At 42.9% G+C, this 21,645-nt stretch overlaps 1 protein-coding gene across 1 annotated transcript; it reads left to right on the top strand.

The window, feature by feature from the left end:
- Nucleotides 1-401: 401 nt before the first annotated feature.
- Nucleotides 402-13,765, top strand: LOC110523002 (ubiquitin carboxyl-terminal hydrolase 46; the record flags this gene model as incomplete). The annotated part of the gene is made up of 11 exons (XM_036979058.1): nucleotides 402-437; nucleotides 1,943-2,023; nucleotides 2,686-2,896; nucleotides 3,500-3,600; nucleotides 4,020-4,178; nucleotides 4,773-4,839; nucleotides 6,790-6,805; nucleotides 9,283-9,366; nucleotides 9,447-9,644; nucleotides 9,762-9,837; nucleotides 11,916-13,765. Coding segments are annotated over 11 exons (1,131 nt in total), but the record flags the coding sequence as incomplete, so codon positions are not given.
- Nucleotides 13,766-21,645: the final 7,880 nt, after the last annotated feature.

Below are 21,645 nucleotides of genomic sequence, written 5' to 3'. Positions count from 1 at the left end.
CACTAGTGCTAACTGTCCACTACAACTCCCAAAATCCATTGCTTCATGCAAAACCCAATCCGATTAGTCTGTCTGTTATGCCAATCAAACAGCAGAGGGCTCCAATCGCCTGCAATGCGGTAGTAGTTTATTTGTGATGGGCGGGTTGTACATTGCGTTACGTAGCTGCTTGTTGTAATCGTTCTTATTACAGCCCAGTGTTTGTAATCCGTTGTTATCAACCTGACGCAACTTCGTGTGTTTACTACTCACTCATCTGTTATTTTAGATCAATTATACGAAGTGGGGTTGAAGTCTGGCCTCTAGCTGCGGCTGCGAATCTTAATCTTTTCTCAGTATCGTCCTGCATTGAAACATTTTTATTTTAGAAATATGACGGTGAGGGGGAACCTGTAAACTAAATAACTGTCAGAAATATCGCCTCCATTTGTAATATGGTAAGGAGCCAAAGCGCTATATTGCCTGCTGCAGTCACTGTTGGGAACCTTGTGTAATGACGATGAGAGAGGGTCATGGTCGAATTGCTCCTGGGGGCTCGAGCTGATCGGCTGTAGGAATCAATCCACCGGTCCTTGCTTGACGGGGATGCAAAGGGTGCGGAAGGGTCCAACATTTCGGAAATGTAGCTCTATCTTGAATGAATCGTCAATCAAGTACAAGGGTGGAGCAAAACCCCCAGACAATCTGCCCTCCCTTGGAATGAGTTTGACACGTGATCTAGAAGGTCCCTATATCACACTTTACATTTGTGTGCCCTTAAAACTGTGTAATTAGGCCTAAGTACAATGTAACAAGTAATTATAATACTCCTAGTTGTTACACTGCATGAATACACATTAATAAGGACAATAATGTAAAGTGTTAACTTTTTTTACTAACATCACCACCACAAAATGGAATGTGTTTATTGAATCTGGCAAAGATTAAACACTTGAGGAAAGTGTCAAGTTTTAAAGGTCAGGAGTGTTATTGTGATACAGAGCATTTGATTAGTGATGAAGGGACCTATATTGTTATCATCTGGTCTTTGTTGTTTTTCTCCTTTGTACTAATGTTTGTATGCTTTGGTTGAACAGTATTATTTAGATGAGACAAGCAAGTGTATGTTGTCTAGTTTGATAAAACACTTAATGTATATTTGGGGATATGAGCACAGGATCAGCTGTGTGTGTGTGTGTGTGTGTGTGTGTGTGTGTGTGTGTGTGTGTGTGTGTGTGTGTGCGTGCGTGCGTGCGCGAACATGTATGAGAAAGTGAAGCTTGAGAACTCAGTCAAAACTAATATCAGAGACAACAAAGCAAAGTATTCTGTTCTGCTTTGACTGAGAGAGAATGACAGTGATTTAAAGACTAAAGCAACTTTAGCAGAAGTCTCTCAACAAAGCCACGGCTTCATCTGGAACCTCTCTGAGCTCTGGTTAGTCAATGGGCTCTGTCAGGAGATAAGTGGCCTGTCTCTCCCCTCTGAGAATGTTAAATGCTCTTGAATCTTTACATTGTAATAGGTCTACTTACCCCCCCCCCCCCCCCCCCCAAGTTAAGAGGTTGGTACTAAGTTTCTCAGACGATGAAACCAAAGGATTCCTGACTTCCAGTAGTATGAATAAGCAAGGTTTGTGATGGGAAACTGCAAGCTTTATGAAAGCCATAAAAGGCTGGAGTCGACTGCCAGTCAATGTCAGAAATAATCTAGGCATTTATCTGAAGCGAAGGTTAGACTATTATGTGAAACATAGACATGTGCAGCATGTGACCTCTCTATAAAGAGGTTTTGGTTTGTCAGTTCCATGCTATATAGTTGCCAAGATGACTTCCAGGAGATGGAACAGACACATGTGAGTGGGACACTCCAGATGATGATGTGTATGTAGCCTATTTCATGCATAATAAGGATGTTTGACAGTGCACATTAGAGCTTGTGTTCTCTCTCTGGTCTCCCTTAGGGCACCAATGCCTCTGCTCTAGAGAAAGACATTGGTCCGGAGCAGTTCCCAATCAACGAACACTACTTTGGATTGGTCAACGTAAGTGTCATTCACTTGGTCACCTTCTGGATGATCATTATATACACTGGTGTCCTTTTTAGAACAAGCTGTCCACTAGGTCACTACTGAGTTATGTTTCCCATTGGACAGGTGATTAGTGTTGGCACTTTGTATTACAAGCAGGTTGTTTTGTCTGTTTCACTGCTATTTTATTTCAGTTAGCAAAAAAAATCATCTTTGAGGAGCTTCTGTTACCAACTAGTTTGTTTGCCAACCCTTCAGATGGAGAATGTTGATACTCAAAGCAGAGTGTGGCTGCTTTATATTCATTAATCTATCTGGCTCTTATATAATTTTTAGGTCTAAGAACTAGGTTTGCAAAATTCCTGGAACTTTCATTAACTTCCCTGTTTTTCCTGAAATCCCGGTTGGAGGATTCCCGGAATCGGAAGGGAATAAGCAGGAAATCTGGAATCCTCAAACCAGGATTTCTGGAAAACCATGGAATTTGTTGAAAGTTCCTGGAATTGTGCATCCCTAGTAAGAACACAAAGCATCTCTCCTTGTGTAGACACAGTCATTGTTGGAGGTTACGGTCATGCTGCTTGCATCTTTCCTCCATGTTTACAATCTTAAGTTTACCGTTCCTCAAACACACTCATAAGAATCTCATCCCTCTCTCTTTCTGGGTGGACCCTCAGTTTGGGAACACTTGTTACTGTAACTCGGTGCTTCAGGCCCTGTACTTCTGCCGGCCCTTCCGGGAGAACGTGCTGGCCTACAAGGCCCAGCAGAAGAAGGAGAACCTGCTCACGTGTCTGGCAGACCTCTTCCACAGCATCGCCACCCAGAAGAAAAAGGTGGGAGTCATCCCGCCCAAGAAGTTCATCTCACGCCTGCGCAAGGAGAATGGTGAGACAGACTACACCAAACCTAAATACAATCACTGTCTGCCCTGGACTGACTGGGAGAGGGGACTATGGTGGTATACCATCATAGCTAACATGTTATATAGCTTAAACCTGCCATATGATTGGTGTTGGTAGTAAGTCAAGACTGCTGAGACCAGTTGCCTTGAATCAAGTTTTCAGCTCAGATAGGCATGTTTTGATCTGAGGGTAGGGATAGGGCTAGAGGGGCAGTAGAAGTGTTTTTGTCAGGTGGTTGTCACTGTCGGGTGAAGGGCAGGTGCATGTTGTGGTGGCGGTAAGGTCATTCAGAGCATGGAACTGGAATAGAGGCAGATTGTTCTCAGTAGTCTGACTCCAGGAAGCACTCTCTATGAATGAACAATGAACATCTCTGTGTGGACTAGGGACTGGTCAGCTGCCTTCTCTCTTTCACATTCTCTCTCTCCACTTTCACTTTTCACACACGTATCTGATTTATGTGTGTCCATGTGCATCAATGTGCCCTGATTCACCTTGAACACGACTGTCGACTGACTGACCACCTCTTCACACAGACCCTCCAAGTGTTGCCCTAACAGCCCCTGTCCTGTGTCTCCCCCTACAGACCTGTTTGATAACTACATGCAGCAGGACGCCCATGAGTTCCTCAACTACCTGCTGAACACAGTGGCAGACATCCTGCTGGAGGAGAAGAAGCTGAACACAGTGGCAGACATCCTGCTGGAGGAGAAGAAGCTGAACACGATGGCAGACATCCTGCTGGAGGAGAAGAAGCTGAACACAGTGGCAGACATCCTGCTGGAGGAGAAGAAGCTGAACACAGTGGCAGACATCATACTGGAGGAGAAGAAGCTGAACACAGTGGCAAACATCCTGCTGGAGGAGAAGAAGCTGAACACAGTGGCAGACATCCTGCTGGAGGAGAAGAAGTTGAACACGTGGCAGACATCCTGCTGGAGGAGAAGAAGCTGAACACGGTGGCAGACATCCTGCTGGAGGAGAAGAAGCTGAACACGGTGGCAAACATCCTGCTGGAGGAGAAGAAGCTGAACACGGTGGCAGACATCCTGCTGGAGGAGAAGAAGCTGAACACGGTGGCAAACATCCTGCTGGAGGAGAAGGAGCAGGAGAAGCAGAACGGACGCCTCAAGAACAACGGAACGGCCATCACCACGAAGACCGAGCTCGAGAACAAGACCACGGAGCCCACCTGGGTGCATGCCATCTTCCAGGGCACGTTGACCAATGAGACGCGCTGCCTCAACTGTGAGTCCATCCGGGCCGTTGTTTCTGTGGTAGTGGGTTTTATGTTCTCTGATAGTGGTCCTAATTCCACCAAGTCATGTGAGACATAAACACGTATGTAAGAATACTTTATTGATTCACTTTCCTTACAGTCCACAAAAATGTGTGTCTTGCTTTTTTACTCAACCCCCAAGACCCTTCCTCAGCAGTGTTGGTAATGCTTTGTCAGTACCCTACCAATCCATCTGTTCCTGTGAGTCCCTGTGAGTGTTTTCTCTGTCCTCACTCCCTGCGTCCCACAGAGGGATTAGCTCTGTCTGTAATGAAGGAGGAGATGAGGAGATTGTGAGCTGAGCTCTGACAGAGATCCTCCACGCTGTGTCACCGGGCTCCCATTATGCCACTCTCAGAGCAGAAGACAGGAGGGAGGAAGGCAGAGATTGGCCCCTAACAGTCGTCTTCATCACGCTACAGGCACTCAGCTTCTCACTGATACATCCTTACAACCCTATCACAACACATCAAAGAGACCTGCTCTCTCATCTCGTGTACCAGCGTGTGTCTCGGAGCAGGGCAGCATCAATTCATCTCATCTCTCTGTCTGTCTCTCCCTGTCTCTGTGTATGTGGCAGGTCAGCAGCAAATATGAGGACTTTCTGGATCTTTCTGTGGATGTAGAGCAGAATACATCAATAACAGGTCATATTTACAGTGCCTTAGGAAAGTATTCACAACCCGTATTCACAACCCGTTTGTTGTGTTACAAGGTGAGGTTAAAATTGATTTAATTGTCATTTTTTGGAAACGATCTCACAGAATACTCAAATGTCAATGGAAGAAAAATTCAAACATTTGTAAAAATATATCTAAAAAATGTAACACTAATACACACTGGGAGGATACAAAATATTAGGAACACCTGATTAGTCCATGACAGAATGACCAGGTTAAAGCAATGATCTCTTATTAATGTCACCTGTTAAATCCACTGCAATCAGTGTAGATGAAGAGGAGGAGACAGGTTAAAGAATAATTTTTAAGCCTTGAGACAATTGAGACGTGGATTGTCTTCTGTGGGCCCTCACAGCCTCCCGGGTGGCAGGAATGCACGTAGAGTTGGGAGATGCGACTTCAGCTGACCATGACATATTGGGTAAATCTAAAAGGACACATGGTTACACATCCTACTAAAAAGGTACTACTAGAGTGCTGGGAACATGAACTAAATCTGAATACAAGTTTTGGGTGGATCGGCAATGGCATGGCGATAGAGATGGGGTTGTTTGGGAGGGAGTTTAGCCCCTCTTTGGTTCTTCCTACTATCCCACCTTGGTGTCTCCCTCAGCCAGTGATAGATCTAGGGTTGCTTGAGAGGGTAAAATATGTTGAGGAAGGAGTAGATTCAGTTGTAAGTGAACATTTTAGGAACACTACTATGCTTTCTTGAATATATTCACAGATGTGTCTAAGGGACATTAAACAGGGAGGACAGCTTTTAGTGTTCCTGACTTTAAGGTGGCAGTGACAAAAAGAGCAACAGATCATTTATCTGTTTACACAGTGGAGTTGATGGCCATACTCCTGGCTGCAGAGTGGGTGGAGGAGGTGAGACCAGACAGGGTAGTCATCTGCTCTTGACTCCTGTGCAGCACTGATGAGCTCAAATTATTTTGTATATCATGGTAGACAGGATGTATTGTATGAGGTTTTGCTGTGCTTGTATAGGGTGAGACAGATGGGGTGTATTTGTGGTGCTCTTCTGGGTACCAGCTCATGTGGGAGTAGAGGGGAATGAGGAGGTGGATGTTATTGCCAAGCAGGCTCTTGAACACCCTAATGTTGGAAATGTCAATTAGTAAAGCAGAAGCCACGGGGTTGATGAAAATAGTGGTTAAAAACAAGTGGCAAGAGTTGTGGAAAAGGAAGGGATTTTTTTTGGTGAACCTTATTTTACCAGGTAATTTAGCTGAGAACACATTCTCATTTACAGCAACGACCTGGGTAATAGTTACAGGGAAGAGAGGGGGGGATGAATAAGCCAATTGTAAGCTGGGGATGGTTAGGTGACCGTATGAGGGCCAGATTGGGAATTTAGCCAGGACACCAGGGTTATCACCCAGTGCCATGGGATCTTTAGTGACCACATAAAGTCAGGACACCCGTTTAACATCCCATCCGAAAGATGGCAACCTAAACAGGGCAATGTCCCCAATCACTACCCTGGGGCATTGGGATATTTATTTTTTAGACCAGAGGAAAGGGTGCTTCCTACTGGCCCCCTAACACCACTTCCAGCAGCAGTTGATCTCCCATCCAGGACTAACCCTGCTTAGCTTCAGAAGCAAGCCAGCAGTGGGATGCAGGGTGGTATGCTGCTGGCAAAAGGAAGACACCTGTATACGATTCAAGAAAAGGTGGGGGCAGGGAGGTCATCAGGCTGAGAGAGAAGGGAGGAAAGTGTAGTCACAAGGCTGAGACTGGGACACACAAGGCTCAATAGTACATTGAAAGTGGTGGGGAAACATCATTTGAGGAGTAATGGGGTTGAAGAACCAAGATTAAGTGAACTGCTGGGGAAATCTTCAGGGGATGTAGTATTTAATTATCTATTTAGTTTCTTTAGGGACAAGAATATTGGGTAGGATTTAGACCTTCACTGTCTCTGGTCCACACTCCAGTTCAGTTGTTGGCAATAATGCATCTTAAAGTTGGTTGCCAACTGCGATAAAAATCCACAGAATAATAATAAGAAGAAGAAGACATGGATTGTGTATCTGTCAGAGGGTGAATGGCAAAATATTTGAGTGCCTTTGAACAGGGTAATGGTAGTAGGTCCCAGGCGCACCGGTTTGAGTGTGTCTAGAACGGCATTGCCGCTTAGTATTTTACGCTCAACAGTTTCCCGTGTGTATCAAGAATGGTCCACCACCCAAGGGACATCCAGCCAACTTGACACAACTGTGAGAAGCATTGGAGTCGACATGGGCCAGCATCCCTGTGAAACGCTTTCAACACCTGGAAGTCCATGCCCCGATGAATTGAGGCTGTTCTGAGGACAAAAGGGGGAGCAAGTCAATATTAGGAAGGTGTTCCTAATGTTTTGTCCACTCCGTGTATCTTGATTACATAAGTATTCAACCCCCTGTGTGTGTCAATACATGTTAGAATCAACGTTGGCTGTGATTACAGCTGTGAGTCTTTCTGGGTAAGTCTCTAAGAGCTTTGCACACCTGGATTGTATAATATTTGCCCATTATTATTTTCTGAATTCTTCAAGCTCTGTGAAATTGGTTGTGTTGATCATTGCTATACAATAAGTAATATGATAAATTTTTTTGGTTCTAGTCAGGATTCTAGCAGCCGTATTTAGCACTAACTGAAGTTTATTTAGTGCTTTATCCGGGTAGCCGGAAAATAGAGCATTGCAGTAGTCAAACCTAGAAGTAACAAACAATGTTGTTGACCCATCCTCAGTTTTCTCCTATCACAGCTGTTAAACTCTTTAACTGTTTTAAAGTCACTATTGGCCTCATGGTGAAATCCCTGAGCGGTTTCCGTCCTCTCTGGCAACTGAGTTAGGAAGGACGCCTGTATCGTTGTACTGACTGGATATATTGATACACCATCGAAAGTGTAATAACTTCACCATGCTGAAAGGGATATTCAATTTCTGCTTTTATTTATTTTGACTCATCTACCAATATTTGCCTTTCTTTGTGAGGCATTGGACAACCTCCCTGGTCTTTGTGGTTGAGTCTGTGTTTGAAATTCACTGCTCCATTGATGGACCTTACAATGATCTGAATGTGTGGGGTACAGAGATGAGGTAGTCATTCAAAAATCATGTTAAACACTATTATTGCACAGAGTCCATGCAACTTATTGAGTGACTTGTTAGGCACATTTTTACTCCTGTACTTATTTAGGCTTTCCATAACAAAGGGGTTGAATACTTATTCACTCAAGACATTTCAGCTTTTCATTTTTTATTAATTTGTAAAAAATGTGAAAAACATAATTTCACTTTGACATTATGGGCTATTGTGTGAAGGCCAGTGACAAAAATCTCTACTTAATCCATTTTAAATTCAGGCTGCAACACAACATACAGTGGGGCAAAAAAGTATTTAATCAGCCATCAATTGTGCAAGTTCTCCCACTTAAAAAGATGAGACAGGCCTGTAACCTTCATCATAGGTACACTTCAACTATGACAGACAAAATTTGAATTTTTTTCTTCCAGAAAATCACATTGTAGGATTTTTAATTAATTTATTTGCAAATTTGCAAATTATGGTGGAAAATAAGTACTTGGTCACCTACAAACAAGCAAGATTTCTGGCTCTCACAGACCTGTAACTTCTTCTTTAAGAGGCTCCTCTGTCCTCCACTCGTTACCTGTATTAATGGCACCTGTCTGAATTGTTATCAGTATAAAAGACACCTGTCCACAACCTCAAACAGTCACACTCCAAACTCCACTATGGCCAAGACCAAAGAGCTGTCAAAGGACACCAGAAACAAAATTGTAGACCTGCACCAGGCTGGGAAGACTGAATCTGCGATAGGTAAGCAGCTTGGTTAAAAGAAATCAACTGTGGAAGCAATTATTAGAAAACAAAACATCACTGCTCTAGAGGAGATCTGCATGGAGGAATGGGCCCAAATACCAGCAACAGTGTGTGAAAACCTTGTGAAGACTTACAGAAAACATTTGACCTCTGTCGTTGCCAACAAAGGGTATATAACAAAGTATTGAGATAAACTTTTGTTATTGACCAAATACATATTTTCCACCATAATTTGCAAATAAATTCATTAAAAATCCTACAATGTGATTTTCTGGATTTTTTTACCTCATTTTCTCTGTCATAGTTGAAGTGTACCTATGAGGAAAATTACAGGCCTCTCATCTTTTTAAGTGGGAGAACTTGCACAATTGGTGGCTGACTGAATACTGTTTTTCCCCACTGTATGTGGAAAAAGTCAAGTGGTGTGAACACTTTCTGAAGGCACTGTACCTGTTACCTTTCTCAACTAGAACTATTGTACACTTGCCAACCCTGCTGTAGATAGAGCATCCTCTACTCTGTGTATCAGCCTGACTGACGCAGTCCCCTCTGTGTGTGTGGTGTTCCCTAGGGACTTCAGTAACACAGAGACCTTGTGCAGTGAATACAAATACTACTGTGAGACATGCTGCAGCAAGCAGGAGGCCCAGAAAAGGTCTGTACACACTGTTTAGCTGTGTGTCTGTCGGTCTGTGTGTGTCAGTCTGTGTATAACTCCTCTGAGTGTCCTTATAGGATGCGTGTGAAGAAGCTGCCTATGATCCTGGCCCTGCACCTGAAGCGATTTAAGTACATGGAGCAGCTGCACCGATACACCAAACTGTCCTATCGTGTTGTCTTCCCTCTGGAGCTCCGCCTCTTCAACACCTCTGGAGACTCTGTCAACCTCGACTGCATGTACGACCTGGTCGCTGTGGTCGTCCACTGTGGCAGGTAGGACACACACACACACACACACACACACACGACATTGTATCCAAACTGAAATGTACTGTACCTATAGACACCATATTATTCTCATATCAGTCCTTCCCCTTCTTTCTTCCTCAGTGGACCCAACAGAGGACACTACATCATAGTGAAGAGTCATGGCTTCTGGCTGTTGTTTGATGATGACATCGTGGAGGTGTGTGTCTCAATTAGGGTTGTTATGGTGACTGTATTACCGCCACACCGGCAGTCATGAAGGCAGTCAAATTCCATGTGACCGTGTGACCGACACGGTAATTAGGCTTCTCCAAGCTCTGATGCTGCTGCTGATGGTCATTAGTAGCCTACCAAACTTGCTAACTGCCTGGTACTCAGCACTTTATTGTCCCTCTAATCACTCTGACATCAATGTAAATGTAGTTGAAAATCTAATCAAACACTTCATGAGAGCCCATGAGTTCATGTTGCTCAACATTTCTATAGGCTATGCAATTGCGTGAGAAAACGAGAGCGATGGCCTCTATTAAAAAGAGGAGGACCCCATCAGCTTTCTATAGGATAGGCCTACTATATTTATTCTTAAAAAAAAAAATATTAAGCACATTGCTTATCTTTACAGCAGGAGTCTAGCCTACTTTGCTGGCATGAAAATTAACCACGGGAAAAGCGTCCTCCATTCGCTTTTTAAGTGCATAGACAACATTTATTTTTTTCCTTCCCCTAAATCAAAACAAATTTCACACATATTATTTAGTATATGTGAAGACAAAATGAAATTAAGAATAGTCTGATGAATGACAATATTAGCCTATCACTTGTGAATGATGTCCACAAGAAACAATGCCTTTTTTTGTGTGACTTTTTCGTATCATTGTCGCACACCTCATGTAGACTAACCCATAGGCCTATATGTTTTGATATGGTTGGTATCACAACTAAAGTGGCCAAATAACTTATTAAAATTAAGCACATTAATCCAGTTTACAACGGGTGTAGAGACTAACTGGTATAAATACACAGTGAGTGAATTTAAGTTTGGGGAAGATCATTTTCACCATAAAAATGCACCTTTATAATAAAAGCATTACATGCATAATCACATTTGTGGTCAATTTTGATAATGGTGTTTTCCCTCTCATGGAAGGTTCACACTTATAGCCTACTGCCATGTGCGCATTGCTGCGCTTATAATGTGAAGAAATAGCCTAATAGAGTATCAACATTTTTAGCTAAACGTTCACATCTGTTACGTCAGCCTCATTGCATAAAAACTTTTTTTTATGCTAGTGGGTATATTCATTTGGGATCTATTGCATCACACAACTGTCCCAGACTATGTTTGGATTATTTATTTCTCGCACAGAATAAAATAGTTCTACTTTTGTACTATGGAGGATAGTAGATTGACAGAAGCTAGTGCTTTTGCTGTTCGTTAGGCCAACTCATCTTGTTGGCTGACGAAAAGTAAATGAGGACAGATATTCCAAAAATCCAAACATATAGAGGCTAGTGCTTTTGCTGTTCGTTAGGCCAACTCATCTTGTTGGCTGACGAAAAGTAAATGAGGACAGATATTCCAAAAATCCAAACATATAGAGGCTAGTGCTTTTGCTGTTCGTTAGGCCAACTCATCTTGTTGGCTGACGAAAAGTAAATGAAGACAGATATTCCAAAAATCCAAACATATAGCCCAACGTTTGTAGAACAACTAATGTTCCATTAATAACTCTAAATTAAGAACAAATCATTTCTTTGTTTTCCGCTCAACACAGAATAGCCACATGTGCTCACTCCCTCAAATCATTTGGAGAAAATATTCTTTCTATTTTATTCAGCTTGATTCATTTGTATTCGTCATACTATTAAATAATGCCACGAAGTTCTAAGCAAATCTTGTCTGCTAAATGAACTAGTGTAGCCCACAGCCATACGGCATAGCCAGATCAGGACCTAACATAAGGACAATGTATGCTATTATATTCTTCTGAAATCAAATACATTTTCTTCATATCATGTTTCTTTAGACCTATCTAAAATAAATAATGATTTATTGTGAAGGTGTTGGCTATATTACATGGATGTATTAGACTTTTAAAATGTAGATGTTCCAAAGGTCTGCATCAGTGGCTTGTAGGCTGTGTGGAAGCCAGGAGATTCTAAATGTGTTTATGTTAATTAACTGTCAATTACCGATGTTTGTTGGCCATCAGACCTGTTTATATGGCTCAAACAGAATGTTTCATCATTTGTTGTCTCACTCTCTGGTTTACTCAGAAAATCGATGCCCAGGCCATCAAAGAGTTCTATGGGTTGACGTCAGACATCTCCAAGAACTCAGAGTCTGGATACATCCTCTTCTATCAGTCCAGGGAGTAACTGGAATAAACACCCAGCCAGAGAGAGAGAATGATTGGAACTCTGACCCTGACCCCTCTCTGAGTCATGTGCCAACGCCATTCCCCGTCTCACTGCCTTCCCTGGGTCTGCCTGGACTTCATTTCCCATAACCCCATGCTCTCCCTCCCTGCATTCAGCATGCTGGGAAGACTGTATAAACTGCCTTTTGTCCTTCAGCATCTGGACAGCACTTTAGAACAACAACAACAAAAAACAAACAGTCACAACAACAAGGAGCAGGAAACATAAAGAAGCTACAACGGGCTGGTGTGTGATGCCCGTTTGTCTCCGCATGGGGCCAGGTCTGAAGACCTGAAGACCCACCATGGGTCACTCTTCCTGGGTCTGCCTGGCATACAGAGCTGGCTAGACTGGTACAGGTACAGACTGCTATGGGAAAGAAGATTGTAATATTTGTATATCTGTATAGTATGTCTATTTTCACGCAATGTCATAAGTTCATAAATACTTTTAGTAGGGTTATCCCGTGACCTTATATTTACAATGTCCAGCCCATAGATGTATTCTACCTGGGGATTGGCTAGAGCTGGGATGGAATGGAAGTTTTAGGGAGAGATATAAACTAGTTGAAAGAGGGTCTATGCATCTAGTGTCGCTGAACTGCATGTTTCGGTGTTCACTGTTTGAGCTGGTGTAGATTCAACTTGAGTTGTGACCAATCCAAACCTATTCATTGTAATGCTGAGATATGGTAGTTCTACAGAAGACCAGGATGCATGTAGCTCTCTGTCTGCTGCTCCCGTCCCCTAACATAGAGACTGGCCCAGGCCCCAATGCTCCTCTCCCAAGTTATAACCATGTTGTGATCCAGCCCCCACTCTAGAACATAGTCACTCACTGACACAAACTACATCTCTACTAGTCTCTAGACTAGTTTGGTTTCTGTCTAATCCCTGTTTTGTAAAACACTATTTATTGCTCTTATTTATGTCTAATGTTATAATGTTGACTGTGCTGGTAGGTGGAGGAGATTGTGCCTCAGGGCTTGACCCATCCAGACTCAATCTTGTCTTGTTTTGTATGTAACATCTCCCCCTCACTGAGTCTGGTAGGTCAGTGTTTCCCAACTCCGGTCCTCGAGTACCACCCAATGGTACACATTTTTGTTGTATCCCTGGACAAATATTCCTGATTGAACTCATTGAGGCCTTGATGATTAGTTGAATCAGGTGTGCTTGTCCGGGGCTACAATTAAAATATGTACGGTTGGGGGTACTGGAGGACCGGAGTTGGGAAACACTGGTGTAGGTAATATACATACAGCGCTCTATGGGGTTGACAACGTCTTTAGTAGCTTTACTTTGAAGTATGTGGATAGCTGGACCCTGTCGAAAGAACCACATAATCCACAGTTGTCAGGTATCATGAAAAGGAGTGTTTCTCACAGTGAGATTGGTGCAATAGGAGGTCAAGTGAGCTGATAAGATGCCGACTTCCCTTTGAAGAAAATATATATGTTGATATTAAATGTTAGTATGCTTTGCTACCAGCTAGTCTCCTCCCAGTCGGTAGTGTGTATCTGTGTGAGATGATCAAAGGAAGTGGAACTATTTTGCTAGGTGCGTTATGGGGCAGCGGTCAACATAATGTTGGTATGATGACAGAACGTACCTGTTTATTCTTCTTCCTATGTTGAAATATTGGTGTCTTTACATGTGTTCTTGTAACACCTTGTTATTTTGCATAGTTGCCCCCCCCCCCCCCCCCCCCCCATTGTTAGGTACTTGACTTGGAACCAATGTTCTTTACTCAGAAGCTGTGCCTGGCAGACACTGACAAGTTGTGTTTAGTGTTAAGGTGACCAGTGGATCATAGAGACAGCTGGTTTACCATCCCGTACGGTTAGGACCATGTACTGTAGACTATAACCATATCAAAGGTCCATATAGAGGTATATGAAGAAGCAATGCTGCTCACTGTCCTGTGGCACTCGAATTCACTGTGATACTGGAAGTATACCGACTCAAATGCATCTCGCTAAGTGTGAAATAGAGATGATTTGGGTTGTTATGTGTGTGTTTCTGTGCCCTCTCCTTATTATGTGAGTCAGCATTTTATGTCATGTGTGAGAGAGTGCATAACTGCCTATCTCCTTCTGTTAGTATAACTGGTGAAGTCGATGATTAGTAATATGTGCCAAACTGGAGTCTCTAATGACTTGCAAAACTGGAAAAGAACTGTAACAGAACACTATTTTCTCTGCTAAGATACAAGTGTATATATGCTGGTCATTTATGAACATTTGAACATCTTGACCATGTTTTGTTATAATCTCCACCCGGCACAGCCAGAAGAGGACTGGCCACCCCACATAGCCTGGTTCCTCTCTAGGTTTCTTCCTAGGTTTTGGCCTTTCTAGGGAGTTTTTCCTAGCCACCGTGCTTCTACACCTGCATTGCTTGCTGTTTGGGGTTTTAGGCTGGGTTTCTGTACAGCACTTTGAGATATCAGCTGATGTACGAAGGGCTATATAAATAAATGTGATTTGATTTGATATATACATTATGTATAAAAGACTGATAGAATATATAGGAAATATATTTTTTTAAACCTAGGAGCTAAAGCACTAAGAGAGAGTAGTTACTTAAAAACAAACCCTGTTTAGAAATATGATGCTGCTTTACAATAAACCAATCAGTCAGTCAATCACATAACCAACTAATCACACAATAGTAACACAATCGATGAGACACAATCGATGAGTCACAGTCAGTCACATTGAGGTTTTGTTCATTACAGCCTTAACAGAACCATGGTAGATGAAGAGGACACTAGCCAGCACTGTTTGAAGAATTTGAAATGGGTAATGATGAGAAGAGAAATGTGTGTGCTAATCTTCAAATGATTGTTCTGCACACACCGTTATACTAACTTTAAACAGGCAGCCCAATTCTGATCATTTTTCCACAAATTGGTCTTTTGACCAATCAAATCAGCTCTTGCTCAGACCAATTATTGAAAAGAAAATCAGAATTGGGCTACCTGTCTAAACGCATCTCTCTCAAGAGCTCTGTCAATGCACTCAATGTGGTCTTATCAATCTATAATAAGACTCCGGTTGGACTCTGGTGTAGTGCCTAGAGATGGAGACGTACTGTTATAGCTTAGTTTGATAAGAGTAGATGATAAAGGGAGATCCAGGCACTAGATAACTCGCAATTCTAATGAATTGTTTGTAAACTGAAAGTGCACGTTACTGGTGATATTCTTCAATAAGAACCACAGTATGAGAACTTCTTGGATTTCCCTTTCCTCTGTTCAATAAAAAGACTATTAACTGAGGGACTGGGCTTTTCAAAGATTTTGTTAGTCATGTTCTTTGTATTTGTATTTTCAAAGAGTTGTCAACCCCCTCACCAGCTACTCATTCTCCCTTTGTCCTCTTCTCCTCCTTTTACCCTCTTCTCCTCCTTTTACCCTCTTCTTCTCCATAATCCACTTCTCCTCCTTTTACCCTCTTCTCCTCCTTTTACCCTCTTCTCCTCCTTTTACCCTCTTCTCCTCCTTTTACCCTCTTCTCCTCCTTTTACCCTCTTCTCCTCCATAATCCACTTCTCCTCCTTTTACCCTCTTCTCCTCCTTTTACCCTCTTCTCCTCCTTTTACCCTCTTCTCCTCCATAATCCACTTCTCCTCCTTTTACCCTCTTCTCCTCCTTTTACCCTCTTCTCCTCCTTTTACCCTCTTCTCCTCCTTTTACCCTCTTCTCCTCCATAATCCACTTCTCCTCCTTTTACCCTCTTCTCCTTTTACCCTCTTCTCCTCCATAATCCACTTCTCCTCCTTTTACCCTCTTCTCCTCCTTTTACCCTCTTCTCCTCATTTTACCCTCTTCTCCTCCATAATCCACTTCTCCTCCTTTTACCCTCTTCTCCTCCTTTTACCCTCTTCTCCTCCATAATCCACTTCTCCTCCTTTTACCCTCTTCTCCTCCTTTTACCCTCTTCTCCTCCATAATCCTCTTCTCCTCCTTTTACCCTCTTCTCCTCCTTTTACCCTCTTCTCCTCCATAATCCTCTTCTCCTCCTTTTACCCTCTTCTCCTCCTTTTACCCTCTTCTCCTCCATAATCCACTTCTCCTCCTTTTACCCACTTCTCCTCCTTTTACCACCTTACCACCACTGGCTGGAGCGATTAAAAATGATGGTGCTGATGTTGCTTCCAGAGGCAGTTTGGAACTCGGTAGTGAGAGTTACAACCAAGGACAGACAATTTTTACGTGCTTCAGCACTTACAGTTGACCGGGGCCACACTAGCAGGGTGGAAATTTCACTTATTGGAAAGGTGGCATCCTATGATTGTGCCACGTTGAAAGTCACTGAGCTTTTCAGTAAGGCCGTTCTACTGCCAATGTTTGTCTGTGGAGATTGCATGGCTGTGTGCTCGATTTTATACACCTGTCAGTAACAGGTGTGGCTGAAATACCCGAATCCACTCATTTGAAGGAGAGTACACATACTTTTGGATATATAGTGTCTCTCTTTACTCATCCTCACCCACTCCTCTCTGTTCTCCCCTTCTCTACCCTCTCTCCCTCCTGTTACTGAATCTTCCCTCTCTCTCTCTATCCTCTCCTCGCTCCCTCCCTGCAGATCAAGTGAATGCACTCTGACAGCCGACTGTGTATTCTAGTTGCTAGCACACTGCGCCAAACAATGCAGTACAGAGGGCTAGTAGGCAAGCCAGGCTCCTTTAGCTCGACACATAATAAGAATAAGAATAATAAGAAGAAGAATTTGTCCTATTTCATGTGAGAATTGGAAATGTGTTTTTTGCTTATTCCAACTCTCTCTGAGACGCCCTCGGAGAGTGGAGTCACTGCCAGGGTCTGCTATTATCAACGGCGACCCTGGAGCAATTCGAGTTATGTGCCCCTCAAGGGCCACAGACAACAATGTGGGTGGGTACAATATGTGTGTGTAGTTATGTGGAATGACTGTGTAAACGTGTATGTCCGTCTGCCCATCCTTCCGTCCGTTTGTCTCTGTGGGCATTAGAGCATTACTAGTTATCTGGAATCAGTGAAAACAGCCAGAACAGGGTGCCTAACCAGGCTAGATCTGATCTGAGATCATAGTTAGTGATGTCAGAGGTTCTGCCTCATCATGATTACAGCCCTGGGTGTCTCTGCATCTACCGCATTATTGTAATTGCACATAATTATAATAATTATCTGCATAATTAGCTTTGTAGCAGCAGAATGATGCTAATGATGAATGTCAAAAGGGCAAGAAACATGTCACTAATTAAATAATTCCATTAAATAACTGATTAAATAATTACATAAATCCCTATAATAATTACATAAATCCCTGCTATCTGGTAAGTGATACATTTTTCCCCTCATCAATCTACACACAGTACAGTACAGTACACATAATGACAAAGTGAAAACTATTTCTTTTAAACATTTTTGCAAATGTATTAAAAATAAAAAAACAGATTATTTACATAACTATTCAGACTCTTTGCTATGAGACTTGTGCATCCTGTTTCCATTGATCATCCTTGAGATGTTTCTACAACTTGATTGGAGTCCACCTGTGGTAAATTAATTTGATTGGACATGATTTGGAAAGGCACACACCTGTCTATATACAGTGGGGCAAAAAAGTATTTAGTCAGCCACCAATTGTGCAAGTTCTCCCACTTAAAAAGATGAGAGAGGCCTGTAATTTGCATCATAGGTACACTTCAACTATGACAGACAAAATGAGAAAATAAAATCTAGAAAATCACATTGTAGGATTTTTAATGAATTTATTTGCAAATTATGGTGGAAAATAAGTACTTGGTCACCTACAAACAAGCAAGATTTCTGGCTCTCACAGACCTGTAACTTCTTCTTTAAGAGGCTCCTCTGTCCTCCACTCGTTACCTGTATTAATGGCACCTGTTTGAAATTGTTATCAGTATAAAAGACACCTGTCCACAACCTCAAACAGTCACACTCCAAACTCCACTATGGCCAAGACCAAAGAGCTGTCAAAGGACACCAGAAACAAAATTGTAGACCTGCACCAGGCTGGGAGGACTGAATCTGCAATAGGTAAGCAGCTTGGTTTGAAGAAATCAACTGTGGGAGCAATTATTAGGAAATGGAAGACATACAAGACCACTGATAATCTCCCTCGATCTGGGGCTCCACGCAAGATCTCACCCCGTGGGGTCAAAATGATCACAAGAACGGTGAGCAAAATTCCCAGAACCACACGGGGGGACCTAGTGAATGACCTGCAGAGAGCTGGGACCAAAGTAACAAAGCCTACCATCAGTAACACACTACGCCGCCAGGGACTCAAATCCTGCAGTGCCAGACGTGTCCCCCTGCTTAAGCCAGTACATGTCCAGGCCCGTCTGAAGTTTGGATGATCCAGAAGCAGATTGGGAGAATGTCATATGGTCAGATGAAACCAAAATATAACATTTTGGTAAAAACTCTGCATCCTTTGTTTGGAGGACAAAGAATTCTGAGTTGCATTGTTCTGCACACACCGTTATACTAACTTTAAACAGGCAGCCCAATTCTGATCATTTTTCCACAAATTGGTCTTTTGACCAATCAAATCAGCTCTTGCTCAGACCAATTATTGAAAAGAAAATCAGAATTGGGCTACCTGTCTAAACGCATCTCTCTCAAGAGCTCTGTCAATGCACTCAATGTGGTCTTATCAATCTATAATAAGACTCCGGTTGGACTCTGGTGTAGTGCCTAGAGATGGAGACGTACTGTTATAGCTTAGTTTGATAAGAGTAGATGATAAAGGGAGATCCAGGCACTAGATAACTCGCAATTCTAATGAATTGTTTGTAAACTGAAAGTGCACGTTACTGGTGATATTCTTCAATAAGAACCACAGTATGAGAACTTCTTGGATTTCCCTTTCCTCTGTTCAATAAAAAGACTATTAACTGAGGGACTGGGCTTTTCAAAGATTTTGTTAGTCATGTTCTTTGTATTTGTATTTTCAAAGAGTTGTCAACCCCCTCACCAGCTACTCATTCTCCCTTTGTCCTCTTCTCCTCCTTTTACCCTCTTCTTCTCCTTTTACCCTCTTCTCCTCCATAATCCTCTTCTCCTCCTTTTACCCTCTTCTCCTCCTTTTACCCTCTTCTCCTCCTTTTACCCTCTTCTCCTCCATAATCCACTTCTCCTCCTTTTACCCTCTTCTCCTCCTTTTACCCTCTTCTCCTCCTTTTACCCTCTTCTCCTCCTTTTACCCTCTTCTTCTCCATAATTCACTTCTCCTCCTTTTACCCTCTTCTCCTCCTTTTACCCTCTTCTCCTCCTTTTACCCTCTTCTCCTCCTTTTACCCTCTTCTCCTCCTTTTACCCTCTTCTCCTCCATAATCCACTTCTCCTCCTTTTACCCTCTTCTCCTCCTTTTACCCTCTTCTCCTCCTTTTACCCTCTTCTCCTCCTTTTACCCTCTTCTCCTCCTTTTACCCTCTTCTTCTCCATAATTCACTTCTCCTCCTTTTACCCTCTTCTCCTCCTTTTACCCTCTTCTCCTCCTTTTACCCTCTTCTTCTCCTTTTACCCTCTTCTTCTCCATAACTCACTTCTCCTCCTTTTACCCTCTTCTCCTCCTTTTACCCTCTTCTTCTCCATAATTCACTTCTCCTCCTTTTACCCTCTTCTCCTCCTTTTACCCTCTTCTCCTCCTTTTACCCTCTTCTCCTCCTTTTACCCTCTTCTCCTCCTTTTACCCTCTTCTTCTCCATAATCCACTTCTCCTCCTTTTACCCTCTTCTCCTCCTTTTACCCTCTTCTCCTCCTTTTACCCTCTTCTCCTCCTTTTACCCTCTTCTCCTCCTTTTACCCTCTTCTCCTCCTTTTACCCTCTTCTTCTCCATAATTCACTTCTCCTCCTTTTACCCTCTTCTCCTCCTTTTACCCTCTTCTCCTCCTTTTACCCTCTTCTTCTCCTTTTACCCTCTTCTTCTCCATAACTCACTTCTCCTCCTTTTACCCTCTTCTCCTCCTTTTACCCTCTTCTTCTCCATAATTCACTTCTCCTCCTTTTACCCTCTTCTCCTCCTTTTACCCTCTTCTCCTCCTTTTACCCTCTTCTCCTCCTTTTACCCTCTTCTCCTCCTTTTACCCTCTTCTTCTCCATAATCCACTTCTCCTCCTTTTACCCTCTTCTCCTCCTTTTACCCTCTTCTCCTCCTTTTACCCTCTTCTCCTCCATAATCCACTTCTCCTCCTTTTACCCTCTTCTCCTCCTTTTACCCTCTTCTCCTCCATAATCCACTTCTCCTCCTTTTACCCTCTTCTCCTCCTTTTACCCTCTTCTCCTCCTTTTACCCTCTTCTCCTCCTTTTACCCTCTTCTCCTCCATAATCCACTTCTCCTCCTTTTACCCTCTTCTCCTCCTTTTACCCTCTTCTCCTCCTTTTACCCTCTTCTCCTCCATAATCCACTTCTCCTCCTTTTACCCACTTCTCCTCCTTTTACCACCTTACCACCACTGGCTGGAGCGATTAAAAATGATGGTGCTGATGTTGCTTCCAGAGGCAGTTTGGAACTTGGTAGTGAGAGTTACAACCAAGGACAGACAATTTTTACGTGCTTCAGCACTTACAGTTGACCGGGGCCACACTAGCAGGGTGGAAATTTCACTTATTGGAAAGGTGGCATCCTATGATTGTGCCACGTTGAAAGTCACTGAGCTTTTCAGTAAGGCCGTTCTACTGTCAATGTTTGTCTGTGGAGATTGCATGGCTGTGTGCTCGATTTTATACACCTGTCAGTAACAGGTGTGGCTGAAATACCCGAATCCACTCATTTGAAGGAGAGTACACATACTTTTGGATATATAGTGTCTCTCTTTACTCATCCTCACCCACTCCTCTCTGTTCTCCCCTTCTCTACCCTCTCTCCCTCCTGTTACTGAATCTTCCCTCTCTCTCTCTATCCTCTCCTCGCTCCCTCCCTGCAGATCAAGTGAATGCACTCTGACAGCCGACTGTGTATTCTAGTTGCTAGCACACTGCGCCAAACAATGCAGTACAGAGGGCTAGTAGGCAAGCCAGGCTCCTTTAGCTCGACACATAATAAGAATAAGAATAAGAATAATAAGAAGAAGAATTTGTCCTATTTCATGTGAGAATTGGAAATGTGTTTTTTGCTTATTCCAACTCTCTCTGAGACGCCCTCGGAGAGTGGAGTCACTGCCAGGGTCTGCTATTATCAACGGCGACCCTGGAGCAATTCGAGTTATGTGCCCCTCAAGGGCCACAGACAACAATGTGGGTGGGTACAATATGTGTGTGTAGTTATGTGGAATGACTGTGTAAACGTGTATGTCCGTCTGCCCATCCTTCCGTCCGTTTGTCTCTGTGGGCATTAGAGCATTACTAGTTATCTGGAATCAGTGAAAACAGCCAGAACAGGGTGCCTAACCAGGCTAGATCTGATCTGAGATCATAGTTAGTGATGTCAGAGGTTCTGCCTCATCATGATTACAGCCCTGAGTGTCTCTGCATCTGCCGCATTATTGTAATTGCACATAATTATAATAATTATCTGCATAATTAGCTTTGTAGCAGCAGAATGATGCTAATGATGAATGTCAAAAGGG

This window comes from Oncorhynchus mykiss, chromosome 5 (assembly GCF_013265735.2).
Source record: "Oncorhynchus mykiss isolate Arlee chromosome 5, USDA_OmykA_1.1, whole genome shotgun sequence".
Lineage (NCBI taxonomy): Eukaryota > Metazoa > Chordata > Actinopteri > Salmoniformes > Salmonidae > Oncorhynchus > Oncorhynchus mykiss.
This window is presented reverse-complemented; position numbering and strand designations above follow the sequence as displayed.